The sequence below is a fragment of the Pteropus medius genome, unplaced genomic scaffold (genome assembly GCF_902729225.1).
Source record: "Pteropus medius unplaced genomic scaffold, Ma_sr-lr_union100, whole genome shotgun sequence".
NCBI lineage: Eukaryota > Metazoa > Chordata > Mammalia > Chiroptera > Pteropodidae > Pteropus > Pteropus medius.
In genome coordinates, this window is record NW_024340696.1 from 20,150,770 (window position 1) to 20,176,025 (window position 25,256).

The following is a 25,256-nucleotide window of genomic DNA, read 5'->3' on the forward strand; positions in this document are numbered from 1 at the left end:
CTTCCTCTGTGCTCATGAAGCTTTGACTCTGGAGAGAGGAGATGCAGACGGGTTTTCCTTGCTCCTTTAGACTAACAAAAGAGTGTGTTTTAATGGGACTAAATAGTGCAGTTGCAGACATGATGACCTGAAGCCCTGGATATATTTCTGAAAGAGGGATTCTGGGGCTGAAATTGAAAGATCTCAGTCCACTGGGCTCAGGATGGGTGTGGCTTGGCCCTTTCTAAAAACTGGAGGAGGTCCAACAACTGCTGGAGAAAGCCCCTTGTCTGGTGGATCCAGGAGCCTGGGTGGAACAAGGAAACCCCCACCCACCCTCATCCCATCCAAACAGCCACAGGGATCCATGAGCCAACAGCCAGAACCAGGAAGAGCCGCAGCTCATTTTTGAGGCTTAAACCCTGCATCCTGCTCTTTGCAACCTGATAGCCCATCATGCTTGGGCTAAGGAATCTTCCTGGACTCTAGTCTGAGCCAAGAATTTTGTAAGCAAGCAAAGGAGGTCCCAGAGATGGGGCAAAAGACACTCAGGAACTGTAGATCTGTCTCCCAAGGAATAAGACGCCCTAACCCAGCTGGTCAGGGTCTGTTCAGCCATGGCTGAGTGCCAGAGGTGAAAGCGCTCGGCTCTGCCTGTCCATGGGCTAACTGGCCATGCAATTGGAGGACCGGGTTTTGCAGCTGATGCTCTTGGCTGCTGAGGGGCTCCCTGGAGGCTGGGCTGGTCTGGCTGTCAAGACTTGGGCTCAGCTGTAGGATGTCTTGGATGTGAGGACAGAAAGTAAGGTAGTGTTATTGCATGGGCTCTTCTCTACCTCTTGGGAGGGTCAAGCTAGAGCTGTTTGCTACCAAACATTTTTCTATTAACTAAGCATCCCGCCCATCTGGGCAGGAATAGGCTGAAGGCTTGACAAGCAGCAGGGAGCTAGGCTCCTACTGCCAACAACCAAAGATTCCACATTTGTAAGGGATGGAAAGAGCCCCTGGGAAGCCAGAACCAGCCCCTCCCTGTTCAGCATTGAAGACTGACACGAAAAGCAAGGAACGCCTGGGCAGCCTGCAGTGGAAAGTTGGAGCCATGGTGTGTGGCAAACGGATGCAGGAGCAGAGAGCAGCTAGGAAGAGTAAGACTCAGAGGACGTGGTGGGGCATGGCGGGGAAAATGCAGTTCCTGGCCTCGCTAATAGTTGCCACTTGCCTCCTCCCTGGGGTGACTACAACCCAGCACCATGCAGGTACCGGGGCTTCAGGGTGGGGTGGATGGGAACCAAGGAAGGCTGCTGGCTGATAGTTAACAGTTAGTTCTATCCGAGCCTAGCAGGGCGTAGGAACTGTGGGCAGGTTCGGTACCAGGCTGACCTGTGCTGTGGGGGCTAACTGTGTGGGCCCCACCCCTAGAACTGGAGAGGTCCAGGTAAAGTCAGGGAGATAGCCCTAGGTGCTCTCAGTGCTGGCCCTGGATAGAATTGGGCCTGGGCTTATTCCAAATGTTGCACAAAGCAGCACCTCTTGATCTGCCCTGGGCTGGGAACAAGCATTCCAAGGGCCTGGCAGCACCCTAGAGTGGGATGAAGGAAGCTGTAACAGACATCCTGCCTTCCACACCATCACTGCTGAGAAGCAAGGAAGAAGTGGGTTCTTCCTAAAGGGGTTCTCAACCTTTGGGGAGGGTCAGTGGCACTGTTAGGTTACACTGTTCCCAGATGCTTATAGGGAGGGGAAGTGGGAAGTAAAGTGTCTTGTGACCCGTTGGCCTGGAGCTCTTGGCCAAGGGAACTGTAGAAGTTCAAGGAGGAGTCCTGGACATTTGCCAAAGTGGTATCTGAGTTTGGGATGATGATTCTGGGATCACAAGACCTATGCCTGGGAGGGTGAATGTCAATGTGCATGTTTGTATAGGGGGAGGGGAACATGGGATGGCATTCTTGCTCTTGCAGCTAGAAGAACCTCTAGGCACCCTTGCCAGGCAGCTGAGGGGCACTCCTGGGAAGCTGGGATGTTCAGGGCAGAGTTTGGCAGGGGCCTGACTTCTCTCTGCTGCCCCAGGGCAGCCCATGGACAGCACCAGCGTGGGAGGTGGCCTGCAGGAGCCAGAGGCCCCGGAAGTGATGTTTGAGGTCTTTCCTCCAGCCTGGGTCAGGGGGGTGGGAGTGTCCACAGGTCCCTAAGCTCAGGGTTGGGAAGGGGGATGTCTCAAGCTGGGCCTGCTGGGGGATGGGAGGCAATCCAGCATGGGCCCTAATGCCTGCTTATGCCCCCCTGGCCCACTCTTGCTCCCTGCCTTGCCCCTGGGACCCCAGCCCACCCCTTACATAAATCCCCTTGCAGCTGCTCTGGGCTGGGCTGGAGCTGGATGTCATGGGGCAGCTGCACATCCAGGACGAGGAACTGGCGTCCACACATCCAGGCCACCGACTCAGGCTTCTTCTGCAGCACAACGTGCCCAGTGACTTGGAGGGTGCTAAGCAGCGGCTGCAGCAGTTCCAGGACCTGCGGAAGGGGCCTCCTCTTAGCCCTTGGGACTTTGAAAATCTGCTCCTCACAGGTCTATCCTGTGTCTACCGGCTCCACAAGGCTAGCGAGGCTGAGGAGAGGGGTCGCTGGGCTCAGGTCTTTGCCCTCCTGGCACAGGAAACACTCTGGGACCTGTGTAAGGGCTTCTGCCCCCATGACCAGCCCCCTTCTCTGGGACCCTGGGCTTTGATCCTTGACCCCTTCCCCTGACCCTTCCCTTTCACTTGCCAGCCTCCCCACCCACACCCGCAAGCCAGACCCATCCTAGGAAAGGACTTCCATCTGGTACCTACTTCTTATTTCTGTGTTCTGGTCTCTGGGCTTGGCTTGTACCCTGGACCCCTGTTTACTCCTCCCCCATCTTCTTCCCTGGGTCCTCATAGGCTAAGAGCCAGGGCTCTAGGTCCCAGGCAGCAGGTGCAGGGCTAAAGGCAGAGTTGTGCATTTTTGGGGTTGAGCGGTGTGTTTAAGAGATGCTAAAAGCAAAGCTGCCAAGTAAGGCCAGGTCAGACCCTCCAACTCCTACCCTGGCAGTTGGTGAGAGGACTTGTAGAATCTAACAGGAACCTGGTAAGCGCTCAGCACCCATTCCTAATTTAGATACCACTTTTAAGCCCAACCAGTGCTCTGGGATCCCTGAACCTCCAAGTTCCCCATTTGGGCTGGGAGAATAGACTGGATATTTTTAGTTTGGTCTGTTGGAGGAAAGAAAGGAAACAGAGGAATATACTTTTCTTGATGGGGGGAATGGTTTTTTTTGTTTGGTCCCTCTCGACAAGGCTTATGAGATGAACACCCTAGAACAAAGTGAGGCTGGGAGGGGGCTGACGGAGAGACGAGCTGCGCCTGGCTGGTATAGCCCCGATCTTGTGTTGCTCATCCTATAAAATGTTCTGTTCCGGCCTCCTGGAGCCTGTATCCTTCCATGTCAGAGTAAGTTGTTTAACCCCTGTCCTGAGCGAATCACCCTCTTTCTCCTGGAAGGGCAGGAATTGGGGCAACCAAGTATCAACTGTTCATCCCATTCACATGCCCTACTGGGAGAAGGGATGTGCTGTTTCCTTGAATCCCATACCCCCAGAGAGGAGGCAGGGTGTTGCCCCTTGTCACAAAAGGGAATCACCCATCAGTGGGCCCTAAGAATGACGTCGAAGGTCAATGGGGAGGAGTCAGAGGGACTGCCTGGAAAGGAACATGAAGGGGAGGCCCACAACGTCTTAGATTAGTAGGGTTCAATCAAATTCCCACCTACTTGCCCTCCCAGGACCTCACCAAATCCTGCCCTCTGACCTCTCACCCTGACCCTGCACCTGCATTAGTGTCTTCCCACCCCGCCCGGAAACAACAGTGTCGCAGTCAAGACAGCGCAGGACCCTGGGTGACCGCCGCCGGCGCAGGCCTACTTTATTGGCAGAGTCCAGCCGCGCAGGCCGTCATGCTCGCGCCGGCGGGGCGTTCGGGACATGGCCCCGGCTCCTCTCCCGGTGGCAGCTCAGAGCTCCAGGGGCCCGAGGCCCGGCGGGCCGGTGGGGGCGAGGTCGGGGTACACCAGGAAGCCAGAGAAGGTGATGTACTTGCCGTGGTTGCTGTAGGCGCCGTAGCCGTCGTGGTCGTGGCTGAGCAGCCACACGGCGTCGCCGCGCCGCAGCGCCAGCATCACGCTCTGGCTCTGCATCTCGCGGCGCCGCGACGCGCCGTCGTCGTAAATCATGGCCTGCACCTCATCGTGGTTCTTCATCAGCTTCACCGACAGCGTCTTGCGCGGCAGTTTGCCCAGCGTGAAAGAGAAGAAGTAGGCGCCGGGCAGGCGGCAGCGGAACACGCCGGCCGCGGCGTCGAAGTCGCCGCCGATGTTGACGAGCTCGGTGTCGAAGGCGAGAGGCCGGTGCCGCGGCCCGGGGCCCGCGTCCGAGCCCACCAGGCTGCGCGTGCGCGCCGCCGAGAAGGCCGAGCGCGGCTCGCGGGGTGCGGGCGGGCCGCGCGCAGGCGCGTCGGCGTCGGCATACACCAGGTAGCCGCTGAAGGTAGCGCCGGGCGCGCCTAACGCATATTGCGGGGCGCCGTGGAGCCGCAGCCACACCGTGTCGCCGTAGTCTAGCTGCAGCATGGCGCTCTGGCTGGCGGCGCGCCGCGCGTCGGGCCGCCGCTGCTCGTCGAAGGCTAGCGCCTGCACCTCGTCGCGGTTGCGCACCAGCATCACCGACAGGCTCTTGTGCGGGGCCTTGCCGGCGGTGAAGGAGAAGAAGTAGGCTCCGGGCACGCGGCAGCGGAACTGGCCCGTGGCAGCATCGAAGTCGCCCCCGATGTTCACGTACACCTTGTCGAAGGTCACTGCCATCTCCGACGTGCCCTCCAGCGGAGTGGTGCGTGCCGCTGAGAAGGCCGAGCGCAGCTCCGTGGAGCTGGGAGCCGGGCTCAGGGCCCAGCTGGTGGCCAGGCCCAGCAGGCCCAGCAGGAGAGGCAGCATGGTGCCTGGGAGAGGAAGGAGAAGGGGAAGGAGAAGGAGAAGGTTGGGTAGGGGCTGCCTCCAAATGTCCATAGCTCCCGGGTCGGGAGACGGATTCTCTTCCCAGCGCTGCCCTTGACCCACAACTAGGATTCTGTTTCTTATACACTTGGACTAGATCAGTGGTTCTTAAACTTTAATAGGCCGGTGTATCACCTGGAGGGCTAGTTAAAACACACATTGTTGAGCCCTACCCCCAGAGTTATTTAGTAGGTCCAGGATGACGCCTGAGAATTTGCATTTTTAACGATTACCCAGGTAATACAGATGGTCCAGCATTTTGGGAACCATTAGATTGGGCCAGTGATTCTTAAAACTTTTTTTTTTGTAAGCACCGGCACCCCTTTCTCAGGTGAAAACTCACACACATATAACACAGACACAAGCAGAGACCCTCTGTTTGAAGGGGCCTGTATCCCTGTCTACTGGGCTTACCCCATCCTCTCCCCCCTTGGTACCCAGGGATCCTGGGAACACAATGGATGGTTAGGGGGTCCATGAGTTTCCTTTAGCCTCCGGGTTGCTGCATTTTCCTGTGGCTCTTCTTTGGTCACTGGCTCTCTGTGCTGATATCCTCCATGATGGCCATTGTTTCAGTCCCCATATGGGCAGGAAAGGAAATAGCTGCTCCCTGACCTCTTTCCTGGCCTCTGACCTACTCAAAGGTCAGCTCCTACACTGGACCTCTGGACTTCCCAGGGCGCTTTTTGCAGAACAGTTAGGCTTTGAAGAGGCCAGAACAGTTAGGCTTTGAAGCAGCTCCCTCCTCCCCCATGAAATCAGAGCAAGTGAAAGTGACTCCATCTGGGCTTAGGGGCTGGTCACTGAGGGGAAGGAGAGAGCCAGGAGTTGCTGGGGACAGAGAGGGAGAGTAACAGTTCCAGCAGAGCTTTGGCAAGGCTGTGAGGTCCGCACCTTTGTTCCTCAGTGGTGGAGTGGAGAGGCTAGACCTGGGCTTGAGCCTTTGCTTTACCACTTACACACTGTGAAACCTTAGGCAAGTTCCTTAACTTCTCAGGGCATGGCTTCCTCTGTGTAGATGGGATGAAACCTTCCTCCCAAGCTTACTCTGAGGATGCTCTGAAATAACAGGTTTCAACAGTTTGTGAACAGCTGTGCCACCAGGTGTGCAGAAGCTTCTGCTCTTGGCCTTGAGAAAAGCAATCTAATCAAGTTCTTAACATAGGGGTTAGAGTCTCAGTAACTCCTACCCCTGGGAGCTTGACGAAGGCACTGCTTAACTCAAAGGAGTCACTGTCTGATAGGATTCCATCGTGCTTCCTAGTAGTGCATAGTCTTTGGGCATTGACTATTCAAAGGCCCTGAAGTTAAAGCAGGACAGAAAATGAGCTGGCAACAGCCTAGGATATGGCCTTCTATGGGCAATACCCTGAGAGTGTGTGTAGCTTTGTGTTTTTTAGAGGCACTGGGGGCCTGCTGAGAAGGGTTGCAGGGTGCAGATGTGCAGACGTGCCCACCTAAGGGTAGGTAGGCTCTGGAATCTAGCCCACATTCTACTTGCCCAAATGTGTGGGGTGCTGCGCCTGGGGAAAAGTGTGCCTTTTTTTCTCATAATAAAGACCTCAGGTCCTTAGCCCAGCCGAACACGCTTTTCCTCCAGAGGAGGTACCTTTCCTAATTCCTACGAAGGTGCCCCAAGACCCTTAGGGCAAGGAGGTGGGAGGGAGCCCATCTGCAGTGGTGACGATCGAACACACAAGTACTGATGCATTTTCTTTCATAAAACTCTTTGGACACGTCTGGTCACAGCACACCTGGGAGACAGGTAGGCCCTCTCTCATTTTACAGATGAGGAAGCCAAGGCCCAAGAAGAGGAAGAGTTTTGGGCCAAGGTCACCTAAGGAGCACTAAAGCAAATCTTGAACTGAGGTCTTTTGACTGCAAATTTGGAGTGCCTTCCTCTCCACCACCTTTCCCCCCTCGACAGATATTGCTAGCCAACTTGTCCTCTGCCTCAGTTTCCCTTTTTGAAAAAACAGGAGGGGATCCAGGGTGAAGGAGAAAGAAGACAAAACCAAATAAAACCAACCAAACAAAAAACGCCAGCGTTTTGCCCTCTGAGAGTATGGGAACATCACACCTCTTCCCAGCCCTGCTGCTCTCCTAGCAGGTCCTGCCCCAGAAGCACCTTCCCCCTCTAACCCGCAGTCTCCCATCCGCCAGCGCCGCAGGGTCCTCCCGTGTGTCCAGACCATTTCCCAGACCCTTAAGTCCCCTCCTTCCTTAGACCCCCTTCCCTGAGCGGGTCTAAGGTAGGAAGGAGGGTGTCAGGTGGGCCTCAGAGCTGCAGGGAAGGAAATGGCTGTTTCTAGCTCTGTCCAGGTGGGGCTCACAATAGTCATCTTCAAAGAGAAAAAAACTGGGACACAGAGGTGGACAGACCCAGAGCCCTGGAACTGACGGGGGAGGTGCAGCGATGTCAGGTAAGGGGAACTCAGAGAGCCCCTCCCAGCCCAACTCCACTCCCCAATTACCTCCTCCTTCAAGCCCAGCCAGAACCCCCTTCCCACCTACCTTGAAAGCCCCTCATGCTCCCAAGATGAGTACCCCTTTCACAGAAGCCAATCAATCATTTCTCATGAAAAAAAATCTCTCAAAAAGAGGTACCCCAAACCCTCTGCCTGCCCGCTCTCCCCCACCCCAGACCTTCCTTTATCCATTCCTTCGGAGAAAAAGCCCTTGAGCCTCTTTCATGAAAAAAGCTCCTAGGTCCTCCTTTTAGAGAAGTGCCCGATCCCACCGCGTCTTCCTCGCCTCCAATAAAGGAGACCTGGCCGTCCCCCCAGCGCCATCCCACCCCGCCACGAGTTGCCCTCACCTGGCCGGGGGCGGCGGTCTGATCGGGCTCTCTGCGAGCCGGTGATCCGGCTCGGGCTCCGCGAGGGCGCCGGGCTCCGCACTGGCCGCCCGCGCTGCGGTGGGCCGCGCCTGGCGGGACGGCGGGGGCTCGGGCTGCTCCTCCCAGGCCCAAGGCTGCGGCGGCTGGGCGCTGGGACCCCGACGTGGGCGCGGGGCTGCGAGGTGTTGGGAGGCGCCAGGGAAAGAGGACAGCTAGAGAGCTAGCGGAACAGACTGGCGGGAGGAGATGCAGGGGAGAGGCGGGAAGGGGAGAGCGGCGAGGAGAAGCGAGAGGGAGGGGCGCGCCGCAGAGGGGAGCCGAGTGGCGGGGCCTAGGGGCACTCACTGCACGCAGGCAGCCCCTGCGCAGGCTGCGCCGAGCTGTGGGCCCTTCCTCATCCGTGACCTCCCTGGAGCTTCATCCCTCTGGATCTAGCGCGCAGGTATCATTCGTTCAAATTTGCAGGTGTGGAAACTGAGGCCCGAGAGGTAAAACTGAGGCCTGAGGCAGAGGCTGAACTGGGGGTGGCCCAGGGCACTCTACAGATCACCGTCTTCCCTGGTTTAAGGAGAGGGGACTGAGGCAGGACACAGAGACTGGACTACCATCTGGGCTGCAAGGACAGTGGAAGGTGAGATTTTGGCTGGGACAGATGTTCAGGCTGAGTGGCATTGGGGGAGGGGATCTGAGGAAAGAGGATAAATGGGTCAATGTCACCAGTTAAAGGAAGGGCTTAAAGCGACCTAATTTTTCTTCCTCATCTTCAAATCTGGAAATGCCCACAGTCGGTTAGTAAGGAATGAGGAAGAGAAAGCTCCCGACATCAGCGGGTCAGTCCCGGCCCCCCATGGAGAGCGGGTGAGGAATAAAGGGAGTCCTTAGGGCAAGATTGGGTTTTGGCTAGCAAGGCTGCTTTTCCAGTGCCTTTAGGGCAATGGCAGAGCTTGAAGGGCCTGTTTGCAGAGGAACGCTGACAGCCTGCCTAGCTGGGGCAGGTGTGGCAACATCCAGGACAGCAGGGCTGGGAACAGCTGTCTTCCCACCTCGGCACTCACCAGAGCCCCTTCCAATGGCCCCACTCTGGGCTTTGACCCCACCTAGGGAGCTCAAACTCCCTTCATCAGGGCGGCTGCCCTCTCATGACCGCTGCGGAGGTGACTACCTGCCTGGCACTAAGTACACTGTGTGGATGACTTTTGAAGAGCCCCACTCTGAGCTTCCAGTTGCTGGTGCCCTTCACCTGCCCTGGGTGACTCAGGCAGGATGCCTGGTCTCCAGTCCTGGCTCTGCCACACATCTTCTGTGTGGTCGCTGAGAATCCTGGTGCCCCGTGAAACTGCCCTCTGGAGCTTCCCTTTTCTCCCCAAACTTATATAATCCTAGTTAATTTAATAGGTGTTAGTCCTCATGAAGGTGTTGATAACAATTGGCTCACTGAGTTTTCTTCAGGGTGTTAGGTGAATGATGAATGAATGAACGTGTGCCTTAAAACAGTGATCCCCGATCTTTTTGGCAGTAAGGATCAACGCTTCTATAAGAATCGAAAGCCTGATGATCCGAGTGGAGCTGAGGCGGTGATGCTAGCTAGCGCTGTAGAGCGGCTGCAGATACAGATAAAGCTTGGCTTGCTTGCCTGCAGCTCACCTCCTGCTGTGTGGCCTGGTTCCTAACAGGCCATAGACAGGTACCAGTCCAGAGCCCGGTGGTTGGGACTCCTGCCTTAAAAGAAAGAAGTGAGCAGAGGTGTCTCAGGCTGGGCATGGGAGTATTCGGAGGCATAGGGTGAAGCAACTGTTTAGCCCTGTCTCCTTCACCAGTTTGGAAAGACCTGTGAGGAGGGTATGAGGCAGAATGAGAGGGAGACAAGCCACATGGGGATGTTGCAGGATGTTCTGGGGAAGGAAGAAAGCCACCTCTAGTAACGACAGCCCTTCTTAGAGCATAGATCTTTTTTCGACCGGGAGTGCAGGGCTCCCATCTTGAAGGCGCCTTTTGAAGGTGTGATTCCAATGGTGGGAAGAGAGGGGAGAGGACAGGACTTTCCAGGCAGGACCAGTAAATCCCAGTGGGGGCCTGGCTCTGGCTGAAAACCATGTGACACTTTTCCCTGAGTGTACCAAAAGTTTCTCCAGATAAGTCAGGGTTGGGGATGGAGTCAGGTGACTGAGGCGGATGACAGCAGATTTGCTTCAATGGACTGGGAGTGGGTGGAGGCCACTGGGAAAGGGACAAGGAGGAGGTGCCACGAGCTGACCGGTGTCTAGGGCAGCCTGGGTGGCAGGCGTGGAGTGTGTCAGAATGGAAGTTAGGAGGTGGCACAGGATTCAGAGAGAAGAGCCCTGGGCCAGGCTGTAGGTCTGCCTGCTCCTCGGTTGTACAGCTACCACAACACAATACTTTTACGAGCAGGTCCTTTTACTGAGTGTAGCAGATGCTATCAGTGCACCACCTACAAGCCCAGGCCTACATACAGGTCATCTGCAAATACTTTTAGAACCTGCCAAACTTCTTGGGTCTCCCCTGGGGCATTTTTAGCTGGGGAAGTGAGTGTGGGGCAGGCTGGAGGTAGAGAGTTAATACCCCCGGGGGCAACCTTCAACCAAGGAGGCTCCTGTGTCTCTGGATAAATACTCCAGCTTTGTGTCTCTCAGTGGGACAGTTACCAATCCCCAGGCATGTTCTGATCTGAGAAGACTCCAGAGGAATGAAACCTAAGTCAACCATGGGGAAAACCTACTTACATCTGTATGCTTTATTTGCTTTTCTCTCTCCCTTGTCTCACGTGCCCACTCCCTCACCCTGCTTCTTGGGATCACCTAAATAAACTAATTGCACCCAAGTCTTTGTCTCAGGGTCTACTTCTGAGGGAACCCCAACTAGGACAGTGAACAGTAACTGAGTTTCACACTGTGTTTAGTGCTTTTTCACATCTATTGCCTTGTTTAATTTTCTTAACATCCCCATGCAGTAGGTACCATTAATCCAATTCTACAAATGAGGAATAAAGAGGTTGATACAGGAGGATTCAAACTCAGGTCTGTCAATCTACAAAACTCGGTCTTTAGCTCTACAGCCTCTCTAATCTAATCCTCTCTGGGACTTATCTTTTCATCTACAAAATGAGAGATGAGCTCTTGAGTTTGAAGGGAGTCAGTGTAGCCAGTTTCTCCTGCAGCTAGGCATGATCAATGGGATGTAAGCAATGTATTAAAAGAGAAAGGGCTTTACAGGGACAGACTCTGCTGGGATGTCCATTCTTTTTGCCCTCTCTCTTCTCTTCTTGGAATGTATACATGAAGGCTGGAGCTTCAGCTGCCACTTAGGGCCTGGAGACAACAATGAAGTGTTCTAAGGCTAAGGCACAGTGTTAGGTAGGTGCTCAGAAGCTGAGATGAGTAAGACTTAGAGACCCTGCCCTAAAGGAGCTAATTATTCAGTGAGAGTAGCTGGATGTGGACATAGAAACCATAATAGGTGAAAAAGAGATCAGAGTCAGGAGAGAACTGTAAAGTACTTTGAGAGCTCAAGGAGGGAGAGACTTCTCCTTGGGGGAATCAGGGACAGTGTCACAGGGGAGGCTATTTCGAAATAATGGTGAGGATCTGACATAATGGGATGGAGGAGTGAGGGGGTGGGATCCAGTCAAAGGTTAAGAATCTGAACAAAGAGGTGGAGGTGGCATAGTGGGGGCTTGGGGAGGGAACAGTACGCTCACTTCAGGAAGACAAGGTTCGCAGAAGGAAGTTATGGCAGGTAAGGTATCTGGGGCTTAAATGCGAGCTAAGGAGCTCTGTTTATCTGGCAGCAGAGGAGAGAGTGCGCAGAGCTGTGTTGTAAGATTACTCTGGCTGCAGAGTGAAAGACAGGAGACAGAAGATCAGTGAGGCAGGGAGATATGCGAGAAAGCTTTCAAAAGTATCCAGGTGGATCTGATCGACAGGGCGCTAGTAAGAAAGGAAAAAGGAAGAGAGATTCAGAGATTGACAGAGTGAGCGCACAAACTCACAATTTAATTAGCTTCCTGGGTTGCCAGGGGATTACAGGGGAATTAACAGAGCTGAGAGTCTAGGGACCTTGCTGGGAGTTGAGGGGAAGTTAATGAGAAAGACAACAATATGCCCCAGGGAGAAATGAAAGAAGAATCATCATTAGCCAAGCAGAGATGCCGGCAGGAGAAACAGATGTCAGGGTGCTGAGTCCCTGCCTTCCTCAGAGATGTCAGCCCTCCAGGGGAGTAGACATTCAGAGTTCCTGGCCTGATGGGCAGGGTTCCAGATCCTCTGAGTACTTGGTAAACGACCTGGGAGGGGGAAAGTCGGGAGTAGCTTCAAGGACCAAGGTCCCAATTCTCCAATGGCTTTTTTTTCCCAGAGGGGAACTGAACCCCGGGGCTCCTTCTGCAGATGGGGAGGTTGAGGCCAGGGATAGAGACTGCTCATGACTGCATGGGTCAAACTGCATTTTTCAAAGACAGCTGTGACAGTATCTCCCATCCCATGTGCTCTTCTTACACTGTGACCTTGCCACTCTAAGAGGAGGCTTTAGGTTCAGTCATAGAAGTTCAGAATCACAACTGCTTCTACCTGGCTCTCTCTTGCAACTCTCACACTCTGGAATCCAGCCATCATGAGAATGCCCAAGCCACATGGAAAGGCCACGGGTAGATACTGTGGCCAACAGCCCCAGTCAGGACAGGCTACCTAATTTGCAAGGTCTATTGCAAAATGAAAATGCAGAGCCTCTTATTCAAAAATTAAGAATTTAAATGGTGATAACAGAGAATCACATCAAACGTAGAACCCTTCTAAGTGTGGGGCCTTGTGCAGCTGCATAAGTGACATCCCATGAAGTTAGCCCTGACCCCAGCTGGAGTTCCAGCAACAATTGCTCGAAATATGAGTGAGAAAGCCTCCAAGATAGCCCGGGCCCAGCTGCTGATTGCAACTGTATGAAGGACCCTGAATGAGAACCACTTAGCTGAACTCAGTCACCTCCAGATCCGCGAAGGATAGAAATGATTGCTGTGCTAAGCCAGCAACTTTTGGGTTACTGCAGCACGATAGTTGGAACACTGGGAGAACCAGAACTGCTCAAAACTAGGGTGAAGATGCAAGATCATCACCCAGTTTCTCCCTTGACCTATGGTGGCAGAGGAGATTAGAAGCACAAATAACTCTGGATGGTCAGAAGACCTAAATTCTGTACATCTGGCCACGGAATGGTGTTATGTCGATCCCACGACTGGCACATCCTTGGGGGGAAATGTCAGATTTTCTAATGGGGGAGGCTGGGAAAAGACCCACTTTCCGTGAGCTGAAACAGTGGTGGCAGTGGCCCAGGTAGGAGACAGTGGTTAGGTCTCCATGGCCTGTAGGAGCCTGAGGGAGTGACAGTTACTGGAAAAGAGGAAGGGAGAGATGGAAGAGTATGTCCTACCAAGGTGGGTAAGGGAGAGAATCCCTGAGGCATTTTGATCCCTGTTCCTGACAACGAAGTGTCCTTTTGATGACATTACATTCCGATTATAAATGGTGTGTGTGTGTGTGTGTGTGTGTGTGTGTGTGTGTAGCTGAATCACTTTGCTTATGTTTACCCCAGTGCCAGCCAGTGGGTGGGTTGGGACAGTCTTGAAGATTGGGGGAGGTAGCCTGGGATGTAAACATAATCCACAACCCAGCTGAGTAACTGTTGGAGAAGGAGAGGCATGAACGGTATATAGCAATTTATCATCCCAATTTTTAAAAGTGTAGACATAATAAAAACCATAGATCAGGTGCAATGGGAGCACTAGGGAAAGAAATTAATTCCAAGTGGAGGGATCCAGCAAGGATAAATGAAGTGACACCAAAAATGAAGTTGTGAAGGCCACACCACTTGGACAGATAACAAGAGATGGGACGAGCATTCTGGGAGAAAGGACCAGGGAGCCAGGGGTATCCCCTTAGGAGACAATACAGTCTCAGTGAAGAGCAGTGACTGGCACTAGATTGCTTTGGTTTGAATCCCAGCTCCATCACTAATTGTGACCTCAGTTTCCCAACTTGTACAATGGGGGTATGAAGAGTATCTATGCCTCACTGGCTTGTCTCAATCATTAAAAAGACATCCTCAAGGTAAAGCACATAGCACAGAGCCTGGCATATTGTAAGCACTATGTGCTATTACTATTGCTTGGTGTGTTTGAAAAATAAATAATTACCTTGGTATGGCTGAAGGACGAGGTCCAGGGATGTTGCCCGGAGACAGGTCCATAAAAGCGGGTTTTGGATCTAATTATAAAGGATTTTAAGTGCCAGGCTAAGCTTTCTAGATTTTATTCTGGAAGCTAGTGAATCTCAATCTTGTCTGATCTAACTTCTTTCCTAAGAAGTATTTTGTAATGCCGCCTTTCCTATGCCGAAATGAAATTCATAGAAAATGAAATCTGACACACATACTCAAAAATGCATACAATGCTCCAAGTATAATATAAAGAAGAAATAAAAGTAATAATTTTAATAAAATAATCTGTTTTTTGATATGTAAATATTTGGACATTGCTACCCCAGAGTAACCAAATAGAGAAATTGGGTGTCTAAACTTCTAATACAGAATCGTAAGCGCAACAGCTACACAGTCTGATGCAAGGGTACACATCTGGAACCCCAACACCACTAGGAACACTGCTGTCTAAAATAGTGAACACTCCTGCTGAAGTTCCAAACAAAAAACTACAATCCTTCCTCAATTTACAGGGAAGTTACATTCCTGAAAAATTCAGTGTACATTAAAACCAGGCAAAAAATAGTTTTAGTATATAAAAAGAGAGTTAGGTTCTGTTTTTTTCACCTACATGAACATTGTGAGGAATGAGTGCTAATGTTTTATTCGATCGACTGTCCTAAACATTATAGGACATCTAGCATCCCTGCCCACTCCTCCCCCTTACTCCCCCTGCCCTCCTGCCACGCCACTAAATGCCAGTGGTATCCCTCAATCATTGTGACAACCAAAACCGCCCTCCTACATTTCCCAGATACTCCCCATCTCCTGCTTTGGGCAACATGGACTTAGGAAGGGGCGCTCTCTTCTGACCTTTATGTAGTATCATGTGAGATGACACTTGGAGCTACTGCCACCATCTTTTAACAACCAGGTGGGGAAATGGGGAAAAAGCCAATACGCTGAGGATGGCAGGATGGACAGATGGCAAGGATCGGGGTCCGTGATGATATCACTGAGCCACCGAGTTCACACATCCTGGATTTACCCGACCTATGGTTCTCTCATTATGAGAGTTGACAAATCTACTTCTTGGCTGAGCCATTTTGAGCAGAATCCTCTTTCTTTTAGTCAAAAGCACTCTCACTTTGACAAGTTATTTCCCCCTTTCTGGGTCCTGGTGTCTTCATTTGTATGTTGAGACGGTTTCTCAGTCTATGGCCTGAGAGTTTATGCAGGGAAAATATGGAGGACTTGGTGACTAGAATGAACAGGGGAGTGAAGGAGCTGGAAGACTCAAAAGCTGACTCTACCTCTTGCGTTATCTGGGAGGATGGTGAAGGAGTAGGTTCAGTCTGGGTAAGATGACTATTAGTTCCACTTTGGGCATTTAGATCACACTAGATTTGGGGGATGGAAAATTAGATGTAAATAGTTTCATCTTAACTGGGTAAAAATTATAATTACACAAGAAGAGACTGGATGAATAAACACCAAAATGTTCAGTTATTTATGGTAGGTTCAGGGATGATATTTATTTTTTTTCTGTACAATTTTTCCTATTTCCCAAACTTTCTACAACAAATATTTATTGCTTTCATTTCAAAATTAACAATATCAATAAAAAGTATAATTCCTTTGAAATGTATCAAAAGAAGATCAATGAAACAGAATATAAAATCCAGTATTAGATCCAAATATATATTAGAATTAGAATATTATAAAAGTGGGATTTTAAATCAGAGGAGGAAAGACACAAGATTTAGTAAATTACATGGGAACAACTAGGTAGCCATCTGGAGAAAAATTAAATTGGATCCATAATCATATATATTATGCCTTATATCAAATCAAATTCCAAAATGGATCACATATTTAAGTATAAAAATGAAACCGAAAAAGTACTGAAAATAATCAAATGATGTATATTTTTAAAATTTCAGAGTGAGGAAGAACTTTGAACTATAACATATATTCCAGAAGTCATAAAAAAAAAGAAAAGATGGTTACATTTTACTACAGCTTAAAAGGAAAACGTATTTCCATGGCAAAATTGCCAGAAATAAAATCAAAAGACAAACTACAAACTGGAAAACATATTTGTAACTCATATCACAAAGAGCGGAGCTCTAAGAAAAAGACAACTCAGTAGAAAAATGGGTAAAGGATATAAACGGTTAATTAAAAAAAGACAATATAAATTATTAGAGTAAGAAAATTACAGGAAGGTGCCATTACTTTTTTACCTCTGAGGTTGTCAGAAAGCAGTATGATGTGTATTTGTAACGTACTGTATCTGTGAGGAAGTGGAAAAACACATTCATTCATTGTTAGTGGGTGGACACAACTGGGCAACTGGACAATATCTACCAAATTAAAAAATGCGCATCCTTTAACTTAGTGGCTCCACTTCTGAAAAAGCTGTTTTTCAGATACATGTTTGAAACAAGTTATTCACTGCAGTTGTCTTGTAACAGCAGAATACTGGAAACAGTCTACAGGTCCAGCAGTAGAGGGCCCATTAAATATATTCCGATACATACAAACGATAGGACACTAAGCACCCTTTACAAAAGAATGAGAAATCGTTTTGTACATTGATATGAAATAATCTCTGAGGTTTACTGTTATGTGGAAAACAAGGTGTGCAGCATGCTACCATTTATGTAAAGGAAAAGAAAGCATGCGTTTGCTTTTATGTGCATAGAATACATCTCAGGATCCTGGGAAGAGGAATGGTTACGGAAGACATGCTTTTCACTGTTTCACTCTTTTGTGCCTCAAATAAAAACGAGCGGGAAGGACTACTATCTTTTTAAGCAGCTGCTCCATTCCTACTGGCTTCTATTTGAGCTGAGATGGGCTGAAAGCCCTCAGCCTTGTCCTGCACACACCACTGTCAAACCAAACTTCCTTCATCCTGTGCTTGTCGGCTGATTTAAAAAAAAAAAAAATCAAAATGCAGGTCTTTCCACTTCTTTTAAATTCATACTGTTGGTTTCAGCCCACTGTTTCAAGATACTTTAGAATCTGGGTTCTGACATTCAAATATTAGCTTTTGCTCTCAATAGTGGTGCCATCTGCAAACACGGTGATTGTGGCAGGCACCGATATCTAATGAGCTGACCAAATGCAGAGTCTAGAGGCTCCTCTCCATGTTTGCCTCAACTGCACAATGAACTGGGGGGAAGGGGTACAGTGGTTAAAAGGGCTTTGAACCCACCCAACTGAGCAATCTCTGAGATCACCGTTATCGTAGGTGTCTCCTCAATCAGGAGGCATTTGATGTCTAACTGGAAACAGGTATACTATGTCCAAGGTTTTCCTAGCGGCCTTCCAAATAAATAATAAATTAGATTGTTGTTGGTATTATTTATTGAATCTTGTTCTTAGTGAAAGTACCAATCCTTTTTCTAGGTGCTCTCAAACCCACAGTTTAGTATTATACTCTAGAATGAATTTTGGGGAGAATTCACCTCAAATATACCCACCTACAGTTTCCAGAATCTACCTGTCCTCTTTTCTGACTATGAGAACACCTGCCACCATTGGGCACTGTGACCGCTCTCCTTTTCTCCATGGCTTTCTCAGAGACACTAGCAAGGGTTCCGCGGTTGTATCTGCCAAGGTTTTTCAACACCTTGAGATTTGTACCTCATTTTAAATGGCCAGGTGCTTAGGTTTTCTTTTAGTATCATCTCTTCTATTTGGGGTTTCAATTTCTCTAAACCTTGTTTTGCTTTGCTCGTCCCAGTGCATAAATGCTTTTCCTTGGGGGGAGAATGAAGACAAAGTTGAACACTGTTTTCTGACAGATGCCAACCTAACACCTTTGTCCCCGAGGGGAACCCTGTCCTCTCTAGTCCTCTGGGTCTGAACATGACCAACAATGTCTTTTATTGTCTGTGCCTTTTCCAAGTCTCAATTTACCAAGGACTTCAGCCTTCCTGCCATCTCTTCTCCCGCCTTTTAATTTTTGAGCCTGTCAGAGAGCTCTTACTCCCCTTTTCTGTACGAGGACTTTCTCCAAGTGGGTGATCCTCCATTTTTATTTTAGTTTCCCATCCCTCCTGTGCTACATTCCCACTTGAAGTCTCTAAACTTGGCGTCTTTTCTCTATTTTTCTCAAATTGTTTCCTGGGACTATTTATTCATTCATCCATTCATTCCATGCCCCACATGCCCTTTCTTCTCGACTGAACTTTCTCCTGTGGTTCCTGTGACACGGACAGCACCAGGCAATTCTTTCCCATGGTCAGAAGTAAGGTTTGCGGAGCAGCTCCCTAGTGGCTTTTTCTTCTCTAGAGAGGAAACTGTCCCCGATACAGGTGAATTTCTCAGCGGCTCAGCGGAGAGCTATGCAGGACTCTGGTTGCCAGGGAGGGGCGCCTTCCAGCCCGGTGTCGTATAGTCCTCAGGGCACGGCGGGGCATCCCAGGGACATGGCTTCCTTCCAAGGACTCATCTTTCAGTGTCAGCAAGGGCTCCGTGTCTGGCTCCTCTCCTATTAGCAGTGTGCTGAGGTGTAAAGCACGTAGGACTTGGAGTCAAACGTATCCAGGGCTGAATGCATGTTCTGGCCCCTGCTAGCAAGTTGTTTAAATCTCGGAGCTTCAATTTTTGCTCATTTGAAAAATAGGGATATTTTCTGGTTGGCGAGGTGTTTAATATATGTAACTACTCGTGCATAGTAGGTTTCAATACACATCAGCCCCTGTGATCATCTCAGGTTCATGGATTTTCAGAGGTTATAGGCTCTTGTTGGACTGTGTTCCTTTCTTTCCTATTCTATTCAAGCTGTTTCTGAAACAGGTTGCAGTATGCGTCTCTACCGGCGAACGTTCTTTTGATGAGCCATGCCGCTCCAGCTCAATGTATAAGGGTCCATTGGGGCTGACCCTGGATTTTGACCCCTTCAGGCTGGGCCTGAGACTCAGGTCTGGCCAGTAGACAGTACATCAGATACTATGAATAGTTTACAGATGGATGTGTGTTTTTAGCCAGAGTCCTCCAGGAGATTTTTGCTGGGGCTTCCCTAAGAGATATTTGCTCATTCTATGGAATTACAAGATCTAAGAAGCCATGTGCATGAAGCTGCCATTTGGCATGTTGTTGCCACATGAAGTGAGCCTGTACGAGAGGGAAACCAGGCAGAGGCAGGCAGATCCAAGGGATGAGAATGGGAGCCCTGATGCCCCTGTTTGAACCAGATGATTAACCACTGGTCATTTCTGTTACCTGAACCAATAAATTCCTTTTCTTAAGCCAGTTTGTTGGGCTTCTGAGTATGCAACCATAATATACAATGTTGACCTTTTTGTTTTTATAAAATCATGAGTTCCTGCTCATCGTTTCATGTTTAACTCCTTAAATCTGTTCCCCTATTTTTATGCAGAAAAACAGGAGGATTCATTGCATGGCATATTATCAGAAACTCCCCAGACTTGTAGACCCAGGTCTGAATCCAGTTTTGAAATTTTCCAGTCTTGGGCAAAGCAGTCAACCCTTCTGAGCTTCACTGTTCTATCAGTAACATAAAGGTAATATTTTGCTTATATGGTTGTTTTATGGGTTGGAGCTACTGGATATATGGGCAGGGGGCAATGTCCTATTACTGGGTGGTAAATACATTTATGTTATTTCAATAGCTTTTACTCTGTATAGTTGTCTATAGGCGATGAATCCATTTATATTTCCCACACTTCTTTCCAGGTCACATCTCTTAGCCACCATGGTTTCCATGTTCATTGTGGCCTTAACAAGGAGGGGGCAGGAATTCACGGGCTTTGGGAAAAGAGGGAAAATGAGGAGGTGGACAGAATTTCAAAGCTCAAATGGAGGAGATGGAATTAGCCTTGTTTAAAACACTTGCAGAACTTTCCACCCACTTTCTATTTATAAATATCCTTGTCTCTCAGCTTGGCTCCTCCTACACAAGGCTTCAGTGGAAGATAACGAACACAGACAGCAGCGGCTAGTGAGGTACACATGTGCAGACCAGAGGCTAGAGGAGAACTGGGACTGTATGGCTTGGGCTCTGGGTATAAGGATTTAGGATGCTACGCCAACAAGTCTTAAGAAACATAGGTCAGAAAAAAGTATTTTACCCTTTGGTGGAGCTTGTGTAAGCAGACAGTTGTAGCTGTCCTCCACACTCTGTCATACCATAGTGTGCCAGCTTATCTACTGCCTCCTGTCCTGTGCTGATGGCAGAAAGACACGATAAAAGGCTGCTGCAACAGCTGAGCAGAGATGATCCACCATGGTGGTGGAGAGGGAGGGGAGATGACAAATTCGAGGCATTTCCGAGAACCTAGAAGTGACTTCTTAGAAGTAGAGGGAGGGGTAGATGACTCAATCATCTCCAGGGTTTTTAGCTTGGGAAACAGGGTGATAATGAAGTGTTTAATAGTTTGAGAATGCAAGTACTACTGCAGGCTTGGAGAAAGGGGTTGAGATGCAATTCAATATCAAGATCCCGAAGGACATGCATTCATTCACAAACACTGAGTGCTATGTGGTAGTTACTGTTCTGGGTGCTCATTATTCAAATACGGCTTTGAAGAAAGGTCAGGACCGCTTCACAACTCTGCCCACATTATCTATTCTTGTAAAGTATCCTCTCCCCTTCTGATTCTTAAATATTAACAGCTACCACATAACAAATATTACAGACACTATACTAAATTTAATACTCCAATAAGAGGAGAACTATTCTCATTTTAGGGATGAGGAGCCAGAGGCTTAAAACGATCAAGGTCACAAGGCTGGTAAGTGACAAGAGCTGAAAATTGCTCCCATCCTCCCTCCAGTATCCTCACTATCCTTAAAAAAACTCGAACGCCACTCCTTCATGAAGTCTTCCTCGAGTTCCCCCAACCGGATGTGCGCTCCTCCTCTTGTGGATCCCACATGCGTGGTTTCAACACCTCCTGGCATACACTGCCTTGTACGACAGTCACCACGGCAAGTGTTTAGGGGATTCAATGAGTGTCCTCTTTCAGTATACCAGGCTTTGCTGTTCCACATATGGTTCCATTTAATTTTCCCAACATTCCTAGCTTTTATGTCCTTGTAATACTGCATCCCTCTTGGTGCACGGCAAGCGCCACAGACAGGGAGACTGATGCTCACCTCTGCGTGCTCCCTTCCCCGACCACAGCTTTGCACAGGTTGCACACTTATAAACTCTACATGTGGGCCCCTCAGGGAGAGGAGAAGGCATGAGATACCGCAGTCCAGTGGGAGGCGAGCAGTCTGAAGTGGGACGCTGCTTCACTGTTTCCATTTTCACCCTCCTTTTTTGTTTCCAGCCAAAGGACATTCTCACCAGTCCTTCTGATGCCTGGAAGGCAGGGCTCCAGACTGGATGGAAAGCGACCAGGTACAATTCTGTTTCTTGTCCTTATTTAACCTCTGGCTCCTAACGCTAGTCTGTTTGGAAGTAAGCCACAACACCTAACAGGTTTTCCATGAAAATGCGGCGTTACAAAACAGTCCATTCTGGTGGCCTCAGTTAGGCAGAGTTGGTGCTAGAAAACTTTCTCACCATTGTTGTCTTGGAGACTTTGGGAGGGCAAGGTTTATTTGCTCTTCCTCTCTGGAAGTTGCTGAGTCTTGAACAGCACCCCCCAGGTCACATTTTTGTTTTTCTCCCCTTTTTTCCTTGATGCTCTCTAAAGCAGGGGTCCCCAATCCCCGGGCCACACAGCAGGAGATGAGCGGCAGGCCAGCGAGAAGCTTCATTTGTATTTTCAGCCGCTCCCCAGTGCTAGCATCACCGCCTCAGCCCCACCTCTGATCATCAGGCATTAGATTCTCATAGGAGCACCAGTCCCTGGTGCCAAAATTGTTGGGGACCGCTGCTCTAAAGCACTGTTCTCCAATCACAGAGTGTGGTACTCAGCTCAATCTATTTGAAAACATTCTTTTTCAGCGTTGCAGTAAGTTGATTCCAGAATAACTGTGGTTTTAATATAAAATCTGCCTAATTAGTCCCAGATAGGAAATTTTGGGCCTGGACTACAGAAGAGTCTACTTATGAGATCAAGGCAAAAATGGGCTTTTCATGATTTTATCTCATGGCCATGGTATCATGGCAGACTAGTATAGTGTATGGCACCTAACACACGCACTGCTAGGGGCCTCCCCAAAACGTCACTTTAGGCAGTAAAGAGATAAGGAAGCCGATTCATAGGGACAAAGTTAGTTAGAAAACACTCAGTTGCTTTAGAAAATTAATTGCTGTTACTATAAAAAATAGTCTCCTGAAAAGGAGGCATTTGTTGGTGGCAAAAGAATCTTTCATTTGCAACTTTCCCCCTAAGGAAAAATCAGAGTGTAAAAGTGCAAGATTCTGACTCTCTCAAGTCTGAAGAGCCAACAAGATGAATAGAAAAGGAAAAAGTAAAATGAGATGTCACACGTGACATCCTTAGGTAAGCCTAAATATCTCTGTAAGGGAGACAAAAACACATCTTTGTCTACATTAAAAAACAAAAAACGAACAAACAAAAAATCATAAATTACTTTGGCACTTATTAAGGCAGCCTGAATGAACCCATCCAATATGTAAGGATGTTCTAGAAGAAACCATTATAGGAGCTGACGCATAGATCACTTTCAAGAAAAGTTATCCACCGAATACAGAAGTCCGAACACAATGGATTGATAAAACTTTTATGAATAAATCCTGACTTTACAAAACCTTTGCCTTCCAGCTTCACAAACCATATGATAATCCAGAAAAGTAATGGTGATCATTTCTATTTTCAGGTGCTTCACCTATTTATCACTCTGCAGAGGCAAGAACTGTGTATCTCCTGATTTAAGACCATTCCACTCTGTGGGGGCCCTGTTCTTTGGTTCACTGCTTTGACTAAAATGCAGAGCCTTTTTCCTCAGATGGATGAATTACTCATCATTTGGTTCATTGGGGTTTTTTTTTTTTTCAGCATTTCAAGGCCTCCATGAAGCAGTAAACATGCCTTAGAATTTGAAACTGCAGTTTGAATCCAGCTCTGAAACTTGTTATGTAATTTTGAATGAGTTACTTAATCTGAATTGCATTGTATTTATAAAAGGGAGATTTTACCTACTCTACCAAAGAGTACAGGAATTAAAACTTACATGACAGGCTTGGCAGTCATTACTGCCCAATGTTTATTCTCTCTTCTTGCTCCCTTACCTGCCACAGCATCTTAGACTGACCAGTTGCATGTACTGCTGCTCGACCAGCTTGGTTTTCTCAAGCCCAGTGTTTTAGTGGGCCTGTTTAAAAGGGCTAAATGTATTTTTTTGCAGATTTCAAAAAAACTAAGAGAAGTAATGCCTCTGTTGTGTAAGCCTTAAACTTGGTGTTGGATGTAATTTCCATTTTGTCAGTTTAGTTTGTACTATAATTACGAGATCTGGAGGAGGGGAGAGTGAAGGTAAAGACCTTGTCTGGTTGGAAGGACTATGACAGACTTCAAGAGAGGGCACTAGAACTGAATCTTACCATGTAGAAAAAATTTCCACAGAGAGAGGAGAAAGAGAACATTTCTAGAGTAGGAGATTATAGCAAAGCCAAGGTATGTCTAGATAGCGGTAAAAAGCTGAGATGTGGGCCTATGTTTAAAGTTTATTTCATCCTAAGGTTGCTTTTATACACTGGTATTTTTATAACTCCAAAAGTTCTAGGAAACCCCACGTTCTTTTCTTTAATCAAGTCTTCAGTGACTATCACACTCCCTAGGGGGAATATTTCCTGGCACTTCAGCTCAACACTGCCAAGGCAAACCGCTTGCCCAGTTTTATAAGTGCAGCTTACTAGATAATCCTTATGTAAGTCTATATTATTTACACATATAATGAGTTAGTTCATTATTTCTTGCATGTGTATCCTAAAAGTACCTACCTAAATTTACTAGCCCCTGAATTAACTTCATGCTTTTGATTAGGTTAATGGCTTATAAAATTTTTCGGAAGACCACAGGTATAGTACCCTTATTGGACCTATAGCTTGGATGCACTTGGACTGATTGCCTGGACTAGTACTTTGAATCAACCACAGGCCTTGGTGAAAATTTTCAACAGCCCAACTTGCGTGGACAAAAACCAAAGCCTTGGCGCCCTCTGGTGGTAGATGGTTATCACAGTCAACTACAAACAGGCAGGTGTGTATGAGCACAGAAGCCACAGGATAATAAACATGGCACATTTTCCTAGATCATCTTTACTTGAAGATTTTTTTGGGGAAAAAAGTGAGTAATGCAAAACATTTTAATATTAAAACAAATGCAGATAATATGGAATAGAATATAAAATTTACATTACTTTTTGAGACAAAGTAAGAGACATTGAAGACATTTCGTGGTAAGCTACTCATGAGCTTCAGGCTGTATTCCTAAACCCTGGGGGAGGGAGGAGACCCCTGCTCGCTCACGCTAATATTATGGGTGCTGCTGCTTTGACAGAGAAGTCTGAGAAGCAGCACATTAAGTGCTTACGCATTTGGCAACATCCTAGTGGATTATTTAAGTAAAACCATATGCTTTCTCATTTTTGAGCATTTTAACCTGCTTTAAAAAGGCCTGTGTATATAGGAGCTTTATACTTGAGTTGAAATTCATTTCCTTCTAAAGTGATTTTTTTTTTCCCTCTATAAATGTTGTTAACATGCCTAACGGAGTATGACATGCAAGGTGGTGAAGATCCTAAGAACACTGTGGCCTTAAGTCTGAATCACCTGATAAGAAGTTATACACTTTTTCCAAGGGTGCCATTAGGAATGAAAAACTACTCACCTTCTGCAATAACAAGAAGGAAACGAAATAAAAACTGAAGAACAAAAGAGTATATACAATTAGAACAGTATAATGATGTCATTTAGGGACTGGCAAAGATTTAGCTCTTAGAGAAGGGGGCAACTGCTGCAGTATTTGCTTTTCATATTTCAAATGACAAGAATTCCTTTTGGAAAAAACAGATACTTCCTTTCCAAATCTTGCTTATTCTCTATAATTGTCTTTTTTTTTCTGTTGTTGGTGACAATTTATTACTTTGCAATAATAGACTGATGGTGTGAATGCCTCATGTAGAGATTTTTCTAGGGCAATTTAGCAACGTATTGTCATTTTCATGATGTATGAGTGACAGGGTTAATCAAATGTGCTTAGAAGCATATAATGGGAG

At 48.1% G+C, this 25,256-nt stretch overlaps 2 protein-coding genes across 5 annotated transcripts; one reads left to right on the top strand and one right to left on the bottom strand.

Annotated features, from left to right (window-relative positions):
- Positions 1-142: 142 nt before the first annotated feature.
- On the top strand, positions 143-4,264 carry FAM180B (family with sequence similarity 180 member B). Of its 4 annotated transcripts, XR_005654153.1 has the most exons (4): positions 143-1,235; positions 2,047-2,117; positions 2,329-3,447; positions 3,779-4,050. XR_005654153.1 is itself a non-coding variant. In XM_039869326.1 (3 exons), exons 1-3 carry the CDS (start codon positions 971-973, stop codon positions 2,722-2,724), a joined length of 732 nt encoding a protein of 243 aa, XP_039725260.1. In that variant the 5' UTR covers positions 143-970; the 3' UTR covers positions 2,725-4,050. The 4 variants fall into 4 exon arrangements, 3 of the variants coding, with proteins under 3 accessions (XP_039725260.1, XP_039725273.1, XP_039725269.1); XM_039869326.1 differs by having other exon boundaries at positions 2,329-4,050; XM_039869339.1 differs by lacking the exon at positions 2,047-2,117 and having other exon boundaries at positions 1,048-1,124; positions 2,329-4,264.
- C1QTNF4 (C1q and TNF related 4) lies at positions 3,888-25,191 on the bottom strand. Its single transcript, XM_039869285.1, has 2 exons — positions 7,860-25,191; positions 3,888-4,986 (listed from the first exon to the last, which is right to left on the bottom strand). Exon 2 carries the CDS (start codon positions 4,979-4,981, stop codon positions 4,007-4,009), a length of 975 nt encoding a protein of 324 aa, XP_039725219.1. The 5' UTR covers positions 4,982-4,986; positions 7,860-25,191; the 3' UTR covers positions 3,888-4,006.
- Positions 25,192-25,256: the final 65 nt, after the last annotated feature.

What these genes read in the sequence shown, in the direction of transcription:
- FAM180B (XM_039869326.1), top strand. Translation starts at nt 971, where the DNA reads ATGGAAAGAGCCCCTGGGAAGCCAGAACCAGCCCCTCCCTGTTCAGCA. An exon ending in TACAACCCAGCACCATGCAG is followed by an intron (nt 1,236 to 2,046) that starts GTACCGGGGCTT and finishes CTGCTGCCCCAG; the next exon opens with GGCAGCCCATGGACAGCACC. An exon ending in CCCCGGAAGTGATGTTTGAG is followed by an intron (nt 2,118 to 2,328) that starts GTCTTTCCTCCA and finishes ATCCCCTTGCAG; the next exon opens with CTGCTCTGGGCTGGGCTGGA.
- C1QTNF4 (XM_039869285.1), bottom strand. Translation starts at nt 4,981, where the DNA reads ATGCTGCCTCTCCTGCTGGGCCTGCTGGGCCTGGCCACCAGCTGGGCC.